At 39.4% G+C, this 19,908-nt stretch overlaps 1 protein-coding gene across 2 annotated transcripts in view; it reads left to right on the forward strand.

Annotated features, from left to right (window-relative positions):
• LOC126248323 (26S proteasome non-ATPase regulatory subunit 2) overlaps positions 1–19,908 on the forward strand; it is a 128,864-nt gene that overhangs the window by 91,182 nt on the left and 17,774 nt on the right. The window contains exons 12-13 of one of the 2 annotated variants that reach the window (XM_049949213.1): positions 12,804–13,031; positions 15,412–15,596. In XM_049949213.1, coding sequence (XP_049805170.1) covers positions 12,804–13,031; positions 15,412–15,596 — 413 coding nt within the window. The remainder of the gene's footprint in view (positions 1–12,803; positions 13,032–15,411; positions 15,597–19,908) is intronic. The other variant, XM_049949214.1, reaches the window with a different exon arrangement.

The raw sequence follows: 19,908 nt of genomic DNA on the forward strand, positions 1-19,908 counted from the left end.
CAGAATGTAAGTAATTTAGGATTAAAGGAAACTACTCACCAAATAACAGAAGCACAGAGTCCTTGCAGGGCACACAGGTGAATGAAAACTTTGCTAGCTTTTGGAAGAAATCCTTTGACAAACTAGAGTGCACATGCGCGCGCACTCTCTCTCTCTCTCTCTCTCTCTCTCTCTCTCTCTCTCTCTCTCTCTGTGCTAGCTAAACACTCAGTACCAGGGTCATGGTTTGGCAGGTGGACTAGGATGGGGTAGGGGCTTTGTCAGATAGGGTGGATAGAGGGAGAAAGAAGCAGGAAGCACAGAGAGGAGTTGGGGATGGGTAGTTAGTGGCTCGGAAGGAGGGAGCAAGAGTGCTGACGAGGTATGTACGAGGGAGAGGTGGCAGGTATATGGACTAGGCATGCGATACAGGGGTACCAGAGCTGATGAGGTGAAGTACATGATGGAGATGACCTGGAGATGTGGATTGGGAGGGGGTGACAGGACAGAGGAAGGGGAAACCATGGGGTAGAGGGTGTTGGGACAATGTATTAACAGAGATTGAGGCCACTAGGATTACAGAAGTGAAGAATGTGTTTCTGTTACCAGCAATATCAGCACAACATATGCTGAATGAGCTTGGACACCATCTGGGAAACAGTGAGTGCCTCAGATTCAGAATGCCAAGCGCTAATTCCAGCAGGAGAGAAAAAGAATTTAATGGCTTTATGACACACTTTTGCATCTAACTGGTAAATATTTTCATACCCAAGTGGGTTCTAAAGTCTAGAGGCAATTAGACAGCAACGCGTCCTTAAATGTAGTGTGTGTGTGTGTGTGTGTGTGTGTGTGTGTGTGAGAGAGAGAGAGAGAGAGAGAGAGAGAGAGAGAGAGAGATTATGAAATCTTCCACATTTCAAACAACTGATCAACATCCTATATTTTAGCCCATTCTAGTTGATGGTTGAAAGAAATATATAAAAGAAACAAGCACGTTTTAACCAGAATAAATTTTCACTGTGCAATGGATTATGTACTGATTTGAAACTTCCTGGCAGATTAAAACTGTTTGTCAGGCCGGTACTCGTTTGCTGGGAAGTTTCAAGTCAACACATGCTCCACTGCAGAGTGGAAATTCATTCTGGAAACAATCCTCAGGCTGTGGTTAAGCCATGCCTCCATAGTATCCTTTCTTCCAGGAGTGCTAGTTCTGCAGGATTCACAGGAGAGCTTCTGTGAAGTTCGGAAGGTAGGAGATGAGGTACTGGTGGAATTAAAGCTCTGAGGATGGGTCTTAAGTCATGCTTGGGTAGCTCAGTTGGTAGAGCACTTGCCCATGAAAGGCAAATGTACCGAGTTCGGAGTCTCCATCTGGCTCACAGTTTTAATCTGCCTGGAAGTTTCAGGGAAGGATCCAGATGGCATGGGTTGTGAAGCAACCATTGAACTCAAGCATGATGTGCTCAGCAAGGTGTGCCACTGAATGGTCAACTTTGTTCATGGATAGTTTGATGGTGGCCCTTTGTTATAGTGAGTAGACGATTGGTTGTCATACTGACGTAAAAAGCTGTGCACTAATTGCAGCAGAGTTGGTATATGACTTAGCTGCTATCTCAGGTGGCCCTGCCTCTGATGGGATAGAATATGCCTGTGACAGGGCTGGAGTAGGAAGTGCTGGGTGGCTGAATCTTGCATACCGCTGTTGCAAGGGGTTGGGAATGGGAGTGGCTCAGCAATGGACAAGGATGATGCGTTTGTCAAGTGGGAGATGTAATACACTTTAGGGGGCGGGAGGGGGGTGGAAAGAATCTTGGGTTCTCTCCCTCATTTCCAGGCATGATGATAGATAAAGCCCTGGTGAAGAATATGGTTCAGTTGCTCCAGTCCAGGATGATACTGGGTGATGGGGATAATCCTTTGTAGCTTATTTTTAGGGTCAGTGGGAGGTTATTGAGGTGGCCTTTACAATGACGAGTAGGAACCCACGCGGCAAAGGGGTGGGAAGGGTCAAGAGTTGGTGAAGGTAGTGGTTATTATCTTTGATGTGAGAGGTTAGGCTTCAGGCAATTGGTTGAGATGTTGGTCGACAGGAGTGGAAATTCTTTCAGTGGGAGCAACTACAATGGGGCATACAGGACTGTTAGGTTTGTGGATTTTGGGGAGCATGTAGAAGTGGTTGTGCAAGGTGTTATTTAGAGTGAAGAGGGAGGTAGATTCAGGAGAGAGATTTTGGGATGGGCCTGAGGATTTCAACAGGGATTGGAGGTTATGTTGAACATCTGGGACGGGATTACTATAGCAGAGCTTGTTGGTGTAGTCAGTTGGCATAAGCCACCTGTCAGGTAATTTCTACAAATCATCATGACAGTGGTGTAGCCGTTGTCTGCAGGAAGAATGATTAAACTGGTCTGTGTTGATGTGAATGGCAATCCTTTCTTTTGTTGTGAGGTATGTGTTCTTGGGAAGGGGTCTGGGGAAGGAGGGTGAGGCCAAGTTGGAGTAAGTCTGTTACAAGGACCAAGGAATCCACAGCGTTGACCAACACATGCAAAACTGCACACATACGTGATGCAACACAAGTTTGCCTCAGCCAGCCTCTCCACTACTCAGACATCTTGACTTTCTTAAGTCCGTCTCAGCTTTGCTTGGTCCTTCTCAGAACTACTTGGGACAGCACGGCATTTCATGTAGCAGTGTGATGCGGCTCTGTTTCTTCCAGTATATGGTGTGGTATTTTTCATAGTGCCAGTGCTGTTTATTCCTTACTATTTGCTTGTGGTGTAATGGAAGTCTAGAAGTACAGTGAGTGTTACAATGCCACGTAAACTCAAAAGAGACACTCTGGTGACCTATTGTCACAAGCATTTAAAAATGAGTGTTAATGTTTTGAAGAGAAGGATGAAAATTCTCAGTGTCTATTATGCAGCTGCAGAATTGCCGGGCACTGTAATTTTGCTATAGAAACAGCATTACTACATTATGCACAAAGGAATTTAAAGATTTAGTTGGTGGCGAAAGAGCAAACAAGTTGGTGCACCTAAAAAGCTGCAGTGCTGTACGGTGAACCGATCTTGACATCAGTAAATCGTGAAAATAAATGTTTTGTGCTGTTTGTATTTGTATGCATTTGCTTGGAGAAATCCAGTGTGTTTACAATCTGTTCTATAGCTTCTTATTTTAGCCGGCAACCAACTAAAATGGACCATAATTAAAAGCAAGCTACAAAATAGCACTCAAAATCGCCAGATCACATAAAGCTTCCAGGACATGTAGGTTTATTAAAAAGTTCATTGATGAGACAGCAGAACTCGTGATGCTGTTGGAGGTACAGAAGTTTTCTGAAATTAGTCTTTCACGACAAACAATAGCTCACCGCATAGCTGTCATGGCAGTGAATGTCTACAGGCACTCTGTTGATAATACCAACATGTTCATTGCACTCTAGATTGCTTTGGACGAGTTGACTGACATTTCAGATACAGCGTAGCTTGCGATTTATGTTTGTGAAGTCTAGTGTAATTTGCAGGTGACAGGAAAACTGTTAGATTTGGTGCCAATAAAATATATGAGAGGGATCAACTTGCTGACAACAGTTCAAGGGGCAATTAAAGCCGTTGGCCTGAATTGGAACGTGATGGTCTCAGTTACCACTGATGGAGCACCAGCAGTGCAAGGGGCAGTGAATGGGCTTGTAACATTGTAGTGTAAAAAACTGCAATGATAACCAGACAGTTTGTACAGCAGTCATTGTTTCCTACATCAAGACACAGTTTGTGCTAAATTTGCAGTGATGGAGCATGTCGTGAAGCTGGTGGTCCAAATAGCAAATTTTACAAAGTCATGTGGATTATTACACCCTCAGTTACAACAGTTTTTGATGGCATTGAACAAAGAATATTTAGACATTATTTAGTACTGTGAAGTATGCTGATTAAGTTGAGGTGCAGGCCTGAAACTATTTTTCAATTTAAGGCCTGCCCTTGTTCAATTTATGAACAAAATAGGAAAGCAGGAACAAAAAGTAAATGATACAGAATGGACTGCAGATCTTGTGTTTTTAGTTGATTTGATTTTACACTTTAATGCCCTCAGTAAGACATCGCAAGATGAGAAGCAACAAATATCTGCTTTAATAGGAAAAGTGGATGTATTTAAAAAGAAAATTATATTGTGGAAGGGGCACTTCCACAAAGAATACCAACCATTTCCCTATAAGCTCTCTGGTGTGAAAGAAAATGGTAATTTTGAACAATTCATTTTGGCATTGGAAGAAAGACAGGAAAAGTTTTCAAGTAGTTTTCAGAACACTGCCAATATTGCATCTGTTTTTGAGAATTTTTCAAGACTGTGTGCCGCATCAGTTAAAAGTGCCCCAGTCTGTTTGCAGATGGAACTGATCAATCTGCAGTGTAATTCCTCTGTAAAATACAAATTCTTTTATGTAAAAGCTGTCCAGGAGTTCTACAAAGGTTTTCCTCAGGAAGAGTTTCCATTTTTCAATGATGAACTGTAGAAGTAATCTCCATGATTGGAACAATGTACGGTGTGTGAAAAGTTTTTTTCTATAACAAAACTAAAGAAGTCATGATTGCATGGGAACCTGAATCACAAAAATCTGTGAAACTGCTTTTGCATGCCTGTGTGCTGGCAGTTTGTACCAGATTTAAATTTTATTATGCCTACAGTGAACCAAAAATAATTAAATAATGATGAAAATTTTGTTTGGTTTGTGACATATTTTGTTGAGAACTGTAATCATGGCAGTGTCAGCAGGGAAGTTCTAGACAGTAAAATTTGTTTCTTTCACATGTAGTTGTTGTTGTGGTCTTCAGTCCTGAGACTGGTTTGATGCAGCTCTCCATGCTACTCTATCCTGTGCAAGCTTCTTCATCTCCCAGTACCTACTGCAACCTACATCCTTCTGAATCTGCTTAGTGTATGCATCTCTTGGTCTCCCCCTACGATTTTTACCCTCCACGCTGCCCTCCAATGCTAAATTTGTGATCCCTTGATGCCTCAGAACATGTCCTACCAACCGATCCCTTCTTCTGGTCAAGTTGTGCCACAAACTCCTCTTCTCCCCAATCCTGTTCAGTACCTCCTCATTAGTTATGTGATCTACCCATCTAATCTTCAGCATTCTTCTGTAGCACCACATTTCGAAAGCTTCTATTCTCTTCTTGTCCAAACTATTTATCGTCCATGTTTCACTTCCATACATGGCTACACTCCATACAAATACTTTCAGAAAAGACTTCCTGACACTTAAATCTATACTCGATGTTAACAAATTTCTTTTCTTCAGAAACGCTTTCCTTGCCATTGCCAGTCTACATTTTATATCCTCTCTACTTCGACCATCATCAGTTATTTTGCTCCCCAAATAGCAAAACTCCTTTACTACTTCAAGTGTCTCATTTCCTAATCTAATACCCTCAACATCACCCGACTTAATTCGACTACATTCCATTATCCTCGTTTTGCTTTTGTTGATGTTCATCTTATATCCTCCCTTCAAGACACCATCCATTCCATTCAACTGCTCTTCCAAGTCCTTTGCTGTCTCTGACAGAATTACAATGTCATCGGCGAACCTCAAAGTTTTTATTTCTTCTCCATGGATTTTAATACCTACTCCGAATTTTTCTTTTGTTTCCTTTACTGCTTGCTCAATATACAGATTGAATAACATCGGGGAGAGGCTACAACCCTGTCTTACTCCCTTCCCAACCACTGCTTCCCTTTCATGTCCCTCGACTCTTATAACTGCCATCTGGTTTCTGTACAAATTGTAAATAGCCTTTCGCTCCCTGTATTTTACCCCTGCCACCTTTAGAATTTGAAAGAGAGTATTCCAGTCAACATTGTCAAAAGCTTTCTCTAAGTCTACAAATGCTAGAAACGTAGGTTTGCCTTTCCTTAATCTTTCTTCTAAGATAAGTCGTAAGGTCAGTATTGCCTCACGTGTCCCAGTATTTCTACGGAATCCAAACTGGTCTTCCCCGAGGTCGGCTTCTACTAGTTTTTCCATTCGTCTGTAAAGAATTCGTGTTAGTATTTTGCAGCTGTGGCTTATTAAACTGATTGTTCGGTAATTCTCACATCTGTCAACACCTGCTTTCTTTGGGATTGGAATTATTATATTCTTCTTGAAGTCTGAGGGTATTTCGCCTGTTTCATACATCTTGCTCACCAGATGGTAGAGTTTTGTCAGGACTGGCTCTCCCAAGGCCGTCAGTAGTTCCAATGGAATGTTGTCTACTCCGGGGGCCTTGTTTCGACTCAGGTCTTTCAGTGCTCTGTCAAACTCTTCACGCAGTATCGTATCTCCCATTTCATCTTCATCCACATCCTCTTCCATTTCCATAATATTGTCCTCAAGTACATCGCCCTTGTATAGACCCTCTATATACTCCTTCCACCTTTCTGCTTTCCCTTCTTTGCTTAGAACTGGGTTTCCATCTGAGCTCTTGATGTTCATACAAGTGGTTCTCTTCTCTCCAAAGGTCTCTTTAATTTTCCTGTAGGCAGTATCTATCTTACCCCTAGTAAGATAAGCCTCTACATCCTTACATTTGTCCTCTAGCCATCCCTGCTTAGCCATTTTGCACTTCCTGTCGATCTCATTTTTGAGACGTTTGTATTCCGTTTTGCCTGCTTCATTTACTGCATTTTTATATTTTCTCCTTTCATCAATTAAATTCAATATTTCTTCTGTTACCCAAGGATTTCTAGTAGCCCTCGTCTTTTTACCTACTTGATCCTCTGCTGCCTTCACTACTTCATCCCTCAAAGCTACCCATTCTTCTTCTACTGTATTTCTTTCCCCCATTCCTGTCAATTGTTCCCTTATGCTCTCCCTGAAACTCTGTACAACCTCTGGTTCTTTCAGTTTATCCAGGTCCCATCTCCTTAAATTCCCACCTTTTTGCAGTTTCTTCAGTTTTAATCTACAGGTCATAACCAATAGATTGTGGTCAGAGTCCACATCTGCCCCTGGAAATGTCTTACAATTTAAAACCTGGTTCCTAAATCTCTGTCTTACCATTATATAATCAATCTGATACCTTTTAGTATCTCCAGGGTTCTTCCATGTATACAACCTTCTATCATGATTCTTAAACCAAGTGTTAGCTATGATTAAATTGTGCTCTGTGCAAAATTCTACCAGGCGGCTTCCTCTTTCATTTCTTAGCCCCAATCCATATTCACCTACTACGTTTCCTTCTCTCCCTTTTCCTACACTCGAATTCCAGTCACCCATAACTATTAAATTTTCGTCTCCCTTCACAATCTGAATAATTTCTTTTATTTCATCATACATTTCTTCAATTTCTTCGTCATCTGCAGAGCTAGTTGGCATATAAACTTGTACTACTGTAGTAGGTGTGGGCTTCGTATCTATCTTGGCCACAATAATGCGTTCACTAAGCTGTTTGTAGTAGCTTACCCGCGTTCCTATTTTCCTATTCATTATTAAACCTACTCCTGCATTACCCCTATTTGACTTTGTGTTTATAACCCTGTAGTCACCTGACCAGAAGTCTTGTTCCTCCTGCCACCGAACTTCACTAATTCCCACTATATCTAACTTTAACCTATCCATTTCCCTTTTCAAATTTTCTAACCTACCTGCCCGATTAAGGGACCTGACATTCCACGCTCCGATCCGTAGAACGCCAGTTTTCTTTCTCCTGATAACGACATCCTCTTGAGTAGTCCCCGCCCGGAGATCCGAATGGGGGACTATTTTACCTCCGGAATATTTTACCCAAGAGGACGCCATCATCATTTAATCATACAGTAAAGCTGCATGCCATCGGGAAAAATTACGGCCGTAGTTTCCCCTTGCTTTCAGCCGTTCGCAGTACCAGCACAGCAAGGCCGTTTTGGTTATTGTTACAAGGCCAGATCAGTCAATCATCCAGACTGTTGCCCTTGCAACTACTGAAAAGGCTGCTGCCCCTCTTCAGGAACCACACGTTTGTCTGGCCTCTCAACAGATACCCCTCCGTTGTGGCTGTACCTACGGTACGGCTATCTGTATCGCTGAGGCACGCAAGCCTCCCCACCAACGGCAAGGTCCATGGTTCATGGGGGGGGCACATGTAGTTATGATCATTTATTCCATCCCTGATGGTCCTCTATGGAGACTTTCTTTTTGCCTGTATTTTTATATATCAGCTTGCATGTCTATCTATATATCAGCTTAAATGTTGTAAGAATTTTACATGGAACACTGTGGCTCGCACAATATTACTGCTGTAATACAGTTGCAAACCCAAATTTACTTTTTATTGTTGTAGGTGTATTCTCTTGTACCAACAGTCAGCAACTTTAAAATACTTCTCTTTGTGAAGTGTTGTTCATAATTTCAGATTTTTTAAATTTCCTAATACATTGTAATATGAAATCAAGCCACATGCAAGTTGATCTTTGACCCTTGTACGACTGATCTGCTGCCCAAGCAGCACATTTGTGGTTGCCACACTGTCCCACTCGGACAGTGTGGGTGATAGTTTGGAATCATGCAGTCAGACGAGAGAGTTGCACACATGCACGAGCTCCGTATGTGTGCAGAATTCTTGGATATCGCCGGTTTACAGTCTCCAGAAGGACCATACTCAGTAAATCAGTGTGGCTGACAAACGTCATTTGGTTTGATGACAGCTTTACCCAAGAAGATGGTGCAGATGTATTCCTTTGTGCTCTCTGTATCAGTAGGTTCTTTAGTTTTGAAGAAAATTGACTACAAACTATTGAAGCTTTTGTCCACACAGAAAGACTTCTAAGTTTATGACTAATGGTCTGTAATATGTATATGTTCATCATGCTCAGCAAACTTTTGAAAGCCTGACTTGATGCCACAGTTACATTTGCAGTCAAAATGACTGCGTCACCTAATGGTCAATGCCATGGTCATGAATTATAAGCTGTCAAACAATGTATCCTCTATGATATTGCTTGTAAACTGAATTACCACAACACTATGTTTTAAAAGTACTTCCTGTTTTCTTAGTGTTCTGGGTCACTGTGGTGGGCAGTGTTCTGTGTTCAGGAGCCTTAAATGCTGAGAATCATGTTGCTTTTTTCCATTTACTTTAAGAATATCTGTCAATTTTGATGTTTTTCAGCTGTGGAGTAGTTTTCTGAAGAAGTTTGAGAAGTTACTGGTACTTTTTTACAACACACAACCTTCAATAATATATGTGACTGAAGCACAATAATCATGTCAAGATCTGATTTAGCCATTTTGCCAAATGCGTGTCTTGCTAACTTTGATCAACTCTGAACCTCACTTGGTTGGCCCAGGTTTAGTATCATACAACATATCAAATATGTGAACAGGGTTTATTTTACAAACTAAGATCAAAATTGGCCTCCAGTCAGTAACATGTATACCATGTGCCATTAGTGTAACAAAATAGTCTCTACTTCGCTATGATTTTGTTCATCCGGAATGGGTTAGGAGAGCCTTACAAATTATAAATTGTGGAATTTCAGATAGGTAACTTAACCTACAACATGATTGCAGCAGTACTTTCAGCTAACACAATGCTAAGTATCCAGGGGTGTATTCCATCACCATAAACTAATCAGTTGATTCAAATAATTGAAATTCACTATGAAAAACTTCTTACAAAAATGATTTCTGAATTGCCAGTATTCCAGGAATGTATTGGGATGACTACTTGATGAATCCCTTTTTACAACTGTTACTTTGCTCATAAAGTCGACAACTTGATATTGTTTCTGTAGCACTAGCTACATCTGAGACTGTCAACATGGACTGTTATTCAAACAAACTTACTTACTTTAAAGTGAAATACAATATAGAACTGCATCTGGCTGTAACTAACTTTGTTAGAAACTTTTATTGACAGTGTTCAAAATAGTTGAATGGAACATGGAAAATGGATTCCTTGTACTGTTGCCTTGGAAGGGAGTCATTTTGGGCTGGCAGTGTAAGAAACAACTGATACTAAAATTAATGCCTGTGGCATTGAGCTTTTGTTCGTTTGCTTTATTAATCCTCATGTCCAAACAAATGGTTGCAACAAAACGTAAGCATTTAGAATGTAATGAGAATTTAGTGATGATACTGAGTTAACTTGTACAACATAAAAATCTGATCACTGCCTGTACCACAAGGTGTACAACTTTGCTTCCGCTGTTTGCCGATAGGTGGCGACAGCGGTAAGTAACTATTGAAAGAAACAGATCACAGATGTCAGGCAGCTAGCTTGGACCTCGGTCAACATAACCTCATTCAAACATTAGTCAATTTGTGTCTGCATCAAAAAGTTGTTCTTGATTGAAAATGTCAGTTTACGAGCCTTATTCTCATCATTTGCATGAGGTGTTACTGTCTTGTTTCAATATGAAGAAAACAGCGGCTGAGTCTCATCGAATGCTCTCAAGTACATACGGTAAGGATGTTATTAGTGAAAGAACGTGTCGTGAGTGGTTTCAGCGCTTCAAGAACGGTGATTTTAACGTCGTAGACCAGCGTAGTGGCGGAAGAGAGAATGTTTTCGAAGATGCATAATTGGAGACATTGCCAAGTGAAGACTCGCGTCAGACTCAAGAAGAATTGGCACGATTAGTGGGAGTGACACAGCAAGCCATTTCAAAACGTCTCAAGGCTACAGGCGTGATTCAGAAAGAAGGTACTTGGGTCCTGTGTGAGCTGAAACCAAGAGATGTTGAACGGCATTTGTGTGTTTGTGAACAGTTGCTTCAGAGGCAAAAATGGAAGGGATTTCTGCATCGCATTGTGACCGGGGACGAAAAATGGGTTCATTACGAAAACCCTAAATGCAAAAAACCATGGGGATATCCCGGCCGTGCTTCCACTTCGACGGCCATACTGAATATTCACGGCTCCAAGATCATGCTCTGCATTTGGTGGAACCAGCTCGGCGTCGTGTACTATGAGGTATTAAAACCAAGTGAAACAATCGCAGATGCTCATTATCGAATGCAATTAATGCATTTGTGCAGAGCATTAAAAGACAAATGGCCCCAATACAGCGAGAGGCACGATAAAGTGATTTTGCAGCACGACAACGCTTGACCCCGCATTGCAGAAGAGGTCAAATTTTACTTGGAAACATTAAAATGGGAAGTCCTACCCCACCCGCCGTATTCTCCAGACATTGCTCCCTCTGCCTATCATCACCTGTTTAGATCAATGGCGCATGGCCTGGGTGACCAACACTTCTAATTTCATGAAGAAGTCACAAAGTGGATCGATTTATGGATTGCTTCAAAAGATGAACAGTTCTTTCGACCAGGATTCGTACACTGCCCGAAAGATGGGAGAAAGTAGTGGCCAGTGATGGAAAATACTTTGAATGATACATGTGTAATCAATTTGTTTCATTAAAGCCACAAATGTTGGCTAAAAAATGGTAGAAGCAAAGTTGTACACCTTGTACATTCTGTTAATACATCCACCTTTGTTATATTTTATCCCAGGTAATAATACTACACATTTTGTTGGGGTCATGTTTTATCCCAGGTAATAATATTGCACGTTTTGTTGGGGTCACACATCTTGCAGCAACATAATTAGTACACTGACTTCGAAGATCCAGTTTGTGGTATGGAAGCCCAGGAGCAATTGTCCTGTGGTGACAGTGTTGCTTATAAAAAGCCAAGAACTGCCACAGACAGAACCTTCTTTAAGTCTGTGCACTAATTATGCTGCTACAAGATGTAACCCAGCCAAAACTCTGCAACATTATCACCTTTAACAAAACACAACAAAAATGGATGTATTGATGGAATGTAGTACAGATGATCAAGTTTTGATATTGAAAATTTTTACTTAGTCTTAATAACTTCTCATTACAGATACAACAAACTCTTGGATACATGCTGTTGATAATTTTTGTAACAAATCAGAAAATGTTCGTGCATTTTGGTTACCTCTTACTAATGTCCTCCTGTTCGCCGATAAATTCATATTTTTTTCCCTAGTTTAATTTTGTTGACAAGAAACCAGCAGCTTTATTAAATTTCACATAGCATTTATTAACAAATCTGTCAATAGATGGACTACTAATGGCTCTGAGCAATATGTGACTTAACTTCTGAGGTCATCTGGACTACTAATGTTTGCCAACTAGTTTCAAATCTTACAGGTATATTTTTAAGCTTGGCCTACTGAGGCTGCACTGATGGTGCCTGATATCAGTAATAAACATCAAAGTGACAACACATGCTTTATAAAATGTTTGCAGAATGAATTTCTCAATCCACATGTGCCTTTTAGCAAGTCAAAATCAAACTGGAAGAGTACCAGCGCCATTAAATGAACAACATTGACATCAACTGGTTTCTTAGACCTCACCAGTTACCATTCCTGATAGTGTGAGCATAGAATACATTGAAAACTATGATAAGACCACCCAAATCATTAAATAAGATAGTCTGAAAACTATACTTTTGTTACATGCTCTATGCTAACACATCTTGTGGTGAGGAATAGTGTAAAACTACTGATCTGAATTACATGGTTCCATGGAGCAGTGGTTCACACTCTACACTGCACACCACTGGTGTCCACTAATTTACAAAAGGTTTGGCATTGTCAAGCTCATTATATGAACTGCTGAATTGCCTCCAATTTGGACCTTGCATATTGTCTTATGTTTTGTAATTTGAATTAATGCAATCATATCATTAATTAAAATTAATTTGCTGGATTATACTGGCACCACTGAGGATCAGATTCTTCTTTTCATATATTGTAAAAGAATTCTTGGTTTGGTTTATCGTGTATTATATGTAATAATAGGTCCATTTGTATGTTTAAGGAGGACAAGAAGGAAGATAAGAAAGATAAAGACAAGGAAAAGGATAAGGACAAAGACAAGGACAAAGATAAGGACAAGGAGAAAGAAAAAGAAAAGGATAAAAAAGATGACAAGAAAGATGAAGTAGATCTTTCACCTAGACAAGCAGTTGCTGTTCTAGGTATCGCTTTAATTGCCATGGGTGAAGAAATTGGTGCTGAGATGGCTTTCAGAACTTTTGGTCACTTGGTGAGTATAATAGAAATTACGTTATTTGTTATAAAATATTTTTTCTGCGCACTTCATTTCATAAGCTCCTACTGCCAAGAGAGTTTAACACTGTAAAATAATCCATCAGTAGGGTGATTACAATGACATTAGTCAAAACACTTGACAATTAAGCAAGGTTCTTTTTTTATAAAAGAGCTTAAATGTACTTTTGATGAAAAACAGTAATGGTAAGAATCTTAAACATTTCGCTGCTATGGACGTGCTCTATTCCATTCTGTGCTGATGGCAGCTTTTGTTATGACTGTACTGCTTGCCAAATGCTGGTGCCTGTGCTGAGAGAGAGCTTACCAGCCAATATGAATTACTTATCATCCGATTTTTCGGAAACAGTTGAAATTTTACGGTCTGATATCTTCACTTGATAAAGAACTGAATTTCTTTTGATTATCCATCATACTGAGTACGCCGCATCAAATTCAGTAAAATATTGCATGCAATTTTAAAGAGTTTTCAGTGGTAGAAACACACTGCATGGTTGATTTCAGCTCATACATTGCAATGAATTAAATGTACATAAGATATTGAAATTTCATCTAAAATTGAGGGCAGAACAATATCTCATTTTGTTCTCGAGTAATTAGGTTTTATATCCGATGGATGGTCATATGTGATGTGTCCATTCATTTCTTTGCACATCACAAATCATTTGGGCATAACAATCGTCATATTTCGTAATTGATTCAAGGTATTGAAACAAGGTTTCTTGCAGATGATAGCACACAATGAGGCACATATGTTGTCAGATAAATACTCTTCAACTTTTTTATTCACCAAGATATGGAAGTAACTTGTCCACACCAGTAATGAGTCAGCTGCTCTGGAAGCATACAGAAATCCATAGTACTGTAAGAGAACCAAAATGGCATGTGTATTCATGTCCACAGCACCTGGAGAACGGCATAGTAGGACATGTATGCATGTCAACAGCAGCGAAAGGGTTAATAACTATCACAGTTGGGCAAATACAGCCTAAAGAAATAAAGAGAAGAGACAAGTAAGTTAAACTACAGAAATAAGTTTAGAATAGACTAAACTGGCCAGAACAATTACAGTGTTGGTGAAAACATGTTGATATAGACTGATATAAGGGCAAGATGTTGATTAATAGTGGGTGATACAGATAAATAAATGAACAAACTAGCACAAAAGCTGGAAAACTGATGACAATTTGAATAAAATAGATGACAGCAAAAACTGACAGTGGGGTTACATAAGGAGGAATAATTGGTCACAATGGCTAGTCTTTCCTTCTCATCCCATCCATTAAGTGTCCCTGTGAGGTTCTGGGGACTTTTCTGTAACTCTTCCCATTTCCTAAACCTCACCAGTTCTTTTCCTTCATCCCTCTTTCTTTTTTTTTCATCCCATCAACCAGGAGGAGGAGCCACTGGCTCTGAAAGCTCACGCATTTCGACGTCCTTTATGTGTTTTCACCTGCTACCACTTAAAAGTATATTTTTTATCTGTCAGTATTATTTTTCGACGTGTGTTATGGTTCTTTTTCAGTTCCTTTGGAGAGGCAGTAAACAGTGAGACTGGTCAGTTAAATTTTGTGCTGATTATAGTGGTGCCACTAACAGCACATGCCCTTTTCTTGAGGATAGTACTCTTAATAGTTATGAGATGGTGGAAGAAGTACATTTGCCAGCATGCTTGCAAGAGCTACAGTAAATACTTTTGAACATGTATGGAACTGGTTTTGGATGACATTTTACAGCTAGACTACTGCCATCAGTAAATTTTTAATCACTGGAGATTGCTGTTCGTGATGAATGGTATAATTTCCCTCTGAAATTAAGGGAATAATTTCTTTGAATATTTGCCTCACAAGTTTGATACTGTGTTGCTGTTTGGAATGCCAATAAGCAATAATAGAGGACTCTAGTTAGATTTTAACATGTTAATGAGATTTTTCACTGGTGCAAAAATGGTCCTGTAAGCTGTGAGTTCTGTAAACAAGAAGTAGAGAGTTGTGTGGAACTGTATATTCTGTTGTGTTATACTGTATGTGAAAGTGTATCTCCCTGCAAATGGTACAAGACTGAATGAAAATCAGGCCTTACATAATGTGTGGTATTTTATCTCATCCCCAATTGTTTTGACCAGTTTTCTTCCAAAACTGACCAAACTATTGCATATTCGTTTTTTCAGCTCAAACAAAAGCATCATATAATATTTACTGACGTGTCTACCTGCAGTATTTAAAATAATGAAACAACCAATATAGTTAATGAAGAGTCATATTACTTTCAGCTTAAAAGTAAAATATTTTGACATTTAACATAAGATAAATAGTATCTGTATATTTACATATAATATGGTTATCTTGTACTTTCAGCTGAGGTACTGTGAACCTGTGATCAGAAGAGCAGTTCCTTTGGCACTAGGACTCATCTCTGTATCAAATCCAAAATTGAATATTCTTGATACATTGAGTAAATTCTCACATGATAGTGATGCTGAAGTTGCTCACAATTCAATTTTTGCAATGGGTCTCGTAGGTGCAGGCACGAATAATGCCAGGTCAGTAGGAGTTTATGATTGTATTTAATTTATAACAAGTAAACTTCCTTTTGTAAAGATGCTATCATCGTCATCATCATCATCATCATCATCATCATCATCATCGACCATACAGCTAGCCGCAATAATAGTTAATTATCTGTTGAAAAAATTTGATGGCAGTCTATTAACTTCATCATTGGGCCTTTTGTGTTGTTTTTTTAGTTTTCAGTCTGAGACCAGTTTGATGCAGCTCTTCATGCTCTTCATATCCACATAACTACTATAACCTCTATACACTTGAAACTGCTCGCTGTAGTGTAACATTTGTTTCCCCACTACAGTTTTTAACCACCACACTTTTCTCCAGTACCAAACTGACGATTTGTTAATGTCTCAGATGGGTCCTGGCAACTGATTATTTCTTTTAGTTAAATTATGGCATAAATTTATTTTGTCCCTAATTCGATTCAAAACTTCTTCATTACTTATCCAATCTACACATTGTATGGGTTGTTACCTTACTGGTTTCTTAAATAACTGAATAATTGTTCATAGAACCTTAGGTGGCATAGTGTGGTAGGACAGCATTCACACGTGTTATTGGTTTCCATTCAATAAGCTATTTGAATGGGAACCATAAGTCCAGTCCCAGCACAATTTCAGCACAAATTTGTTAGTAGTTGCTGAAAGATTACATACCCAATAACTGCAGATCTCGTTTGTCTAGGGGGCTTCATCGTTTTCTTTGTCTGCAAAATGATCATTCCAACATCAAACATGGCTTCTGTTTAAATAAACACCACCGGATAGGAAATAATTTTTGATAAACATTATATTTATTCAAACTTTTTGTTCTGAACTACACTATTTGCTATGTAAGTTTGCACTTCTTAACATTTTTATTATCAACATTGATTATCTAACTCTGTTACACATCACTGGTTACAAAAGCACGACTGTCTTCCTCCAAGACTGAAAGAGAAGTGGCAGGCAAGCCAGCATGTGTCCAGAAGTTGCAGATATTCCCGCTTTTTAGCTTCTTTGGCCTACTGACCTTACACACATCTTGAACAAGTTCATTATTTATTACAAAAGAACATATTCATAATTCAATTAATAAATTAAGCACGTTTTCTGGCAGCATAATACAGTCATGAAATTATTTCAACTCCTTACTATGGGTACCGCACTCTTCGCTTTAGATAAACCTTATTTCCGACGGTCGATTACATTACAATGTCTATCAGTTTTCTTCAATAAAACCACAGTTTAAAAGTTTTCTGTTCTCTTCTTGTCTGTATTGTTTATCTTCCTTGTTCCACTTCTGCACAAAGCTACATTCCGACAAATAATTCTGAAAATACTTCCTAGCAGTTAAATATATTATATTAGATCTTAAAGTGTTCCTCTTTTTCAGAAATGCTTTTCTTGCTATTGACAGTATGCCATTTATATTCTCTTTACTCTAGCCATTGTCATATGTTTTGCTGCCCAAATAGCAAAACCCTACTACTTCTAGTGTCTCATTTTTTAAACTAATTCCTTCAGCATTACCAGGTTCTGTTTGACTGATGTTCATCTTATAACTGCATTTCAAGTCACTATGCATTCCATTCGGCCATTCTTTCAAGTTGTTTGTTGTCTCTGACAGAATTACAATCTGAGTTTTCTTCCCTGTGAGCTTTAACTCCCTCTCCAAATTTCTCCTTCATTTCCTTTTCTGCTTGCTCAGTGTACAGATTGAATAACGTGGGGTAGAAACTACAACTCTGTCTCACTCCCTTCTCAAAAAATGCTTATCTTCCATGTTCTTTGACTCCCATAACTGCAATCTCTCTTTCGCACAATTTGTAAATAACCTCTCGCTCCATGTGTTTTATCCCTGCCACCTTCAGAATTTTGATGAGTGGATTCTGTCAACATTTTAAAAAGCTTTCTCTAAATATTCAAATGTTATATACACTACACCTGGACGAAAATGACTTACAAGTTCATGATGCCCTCCATCGGTAATGCTGTAATTCAATATGGTGTTGGCCCATCCTTAGCCTTGATGACAGCTTCCACTCTCGCAGGCATATGTTCAGTCAGGTACTGGAAGGTTTCTTGGGGAATGGCAGCGCATTCTTCACAGAGTGCTGCACTGAGGAGAGGTATTGATGTCGGTCGGTGAGGCCTGACATGAAGTCGGCTTCCAAATCATCCCAAAGGTGTTCTATAGGATTCAGGTCAGGACTCTGTGCAGACCAGTCCATTACAGGGATGTTACTGTCGTGTAACCACTCTGCCACAGGCCGTTATGAACAGGTGCTCGATTGTGTTGAAAGATGCAATTACCATCCCTAAATTGCTGTTAAACAGTGGGAAGCAACAAGGTGCTTAAAACATCAATGTAGGCCTGTGCTGTGATAGTGCCACGCAAAACAACAGGGGTGCAAGCCCCCTCCATGACAAACACGACCACACCATAATTACCACCACCTTCGAATTTTACTGTTGGCACTACACACACTGGCAGATGACATTCACCGGGCATTCACCATACCCATCCCTGCCATCAGATTGCCACATTGTGTATCATGATTCATCACTCCACACAACGTTTTTCCACTGTTCAATCATCCAATGTTTACGCTCCTTATACCAAGTGAGGTGTCGTTTGGCATTTAGCAGCATTATGTGTAGCTTATGAGCAGTCGCTCAACCATGAAATCCAAGTTTTCTCACCTCCTGCCTAACTGTCATAATACTTGCAGTGGATCCTGATGCAGTTTGCATTCCTGTGTGATGGTGTGGATAGATGTCTGCCTATTACACATTACGACCCTCTTCAACTGTCAGCGGTCTCTTGTCAGTCAACAGACAAGGTCGGCGTGTATGCTTTTGTGGTGTACATGTCCCTTCACGTTTCCACTTCACTATCACGTCAGAAGTGGTGGATGTAGGGATGTTTAGGAGTGTGGAAATCTCACATACAGACATATGACACAAGTGACACACAATCACCTGACCACATTCAAAATCTGTGAGTTCCGTGGAGTGCCCCATAATGCTCTCTCACAAAGTCTAATGAGTACTGAGGTCGCTTTTTAATTTCCTATTTGCTGTTAGTCTGCGTGTTCTGTCACAGTGCAATTTGGATCTAAGATTTTCCATTTTACTCTTCATTCTCCTATTTGGGATTCTTCAGTGTCTTTCTTTCTGCTTGAAATGAATGTTGTAGCTCCAAGAAGACACACTTGTTTGATGACTGTGTTGCAGTATCAGTTTTGTGTATTTTCTGATGTAATTTCGTTTGAGAAATGTTCTCTGATTCTAAATACTGTTTCCATTTTACAGCATTGAATTTCATAACCAGTCTTTTCCAGGCAAGTTTTCCAAAATATTTGAGTTGAGTAGCACACTCAGTTTTCTTGTGTTTCTTTTTCAGAATTCTGAGTGTCAGATTGTTGCTAGTCATTTGTTTGTTGCAATTTGTTAATAATATTTGTGTAACTATTTACATACAAATTAAACAATGTAAATAAATTTGTGATGTTAGCTGGTACAATTTGTAATTACCACTACTAATACACTGAAGTGCACTTCATTTGGGTAACTTTTAAAAAAATTGTTAAATATCTGGCACACAGTCTTCACTTGACTTTAAATGATCAAACACAGCATATCATTTTACCTCTCCTAAGCTTCACACAGTCCGCAAAACAGTACTTTTTGCTTCCATTGCTATCCCTCCTGCTCTACTTGTCTGCATTTTGAATTTTTGTGTGTACTAAATAGTTTCACATATGCACCTTTTGTCTTTAGTTGTGTTTTATGTTTCCTGTATACAAGATATCCAGGAGGAATGCTCAGTATTCAGGGATATAGCAGGAACGATCATTAAAAACAAACAAAAAAAAAAAAAAGTCTAGCAACAATGGGCTCTAAAATGCATACATTAATAGCTGCGACCACTTATTCACCTTCGATACTGTAAAGTACATCTGTTCTACTGAACAAGTGCCCATAGCTCATAAGGTATTCCTTTTAGAGCTCCTTTTTACTAGAGAAAATTATCTTGTATTGGTCCATACTACCTCCTCTCAAAATATGGAAAGCAAAGAGTATGCGGTAGGAGAGATTTTTTCACAGTATCGAAGTAGTGGTCATAGCTCTTAAGGTATGCATTTTAGAGTCCATGTTTACAAGACTGTTTTACTTCAAATGATCATTCCAGTCAAATATCTGAATATTGACCATTCCTCCTATGACACCCTGTACATTTAGTAAACCTGCCCTGATATTTGCACTTTTGTAATGAGTATTCCTTCATTAAAAGATTAATTTC

This window comes from Schistocerca nitens, chromosome 3, assembly GCF_023898315.1.
Source record: "Schistocerca nitens isolate TAMUIC-IGC-003100 chromosome 3, iqSchNite1.1, whole genome shotgun sequence".
NCBI lineage: Eukaryota > Metazoa > Arthropoda > Insecta > Orthoptera > Acrididae > Schistocerca > Schistocerca nitens.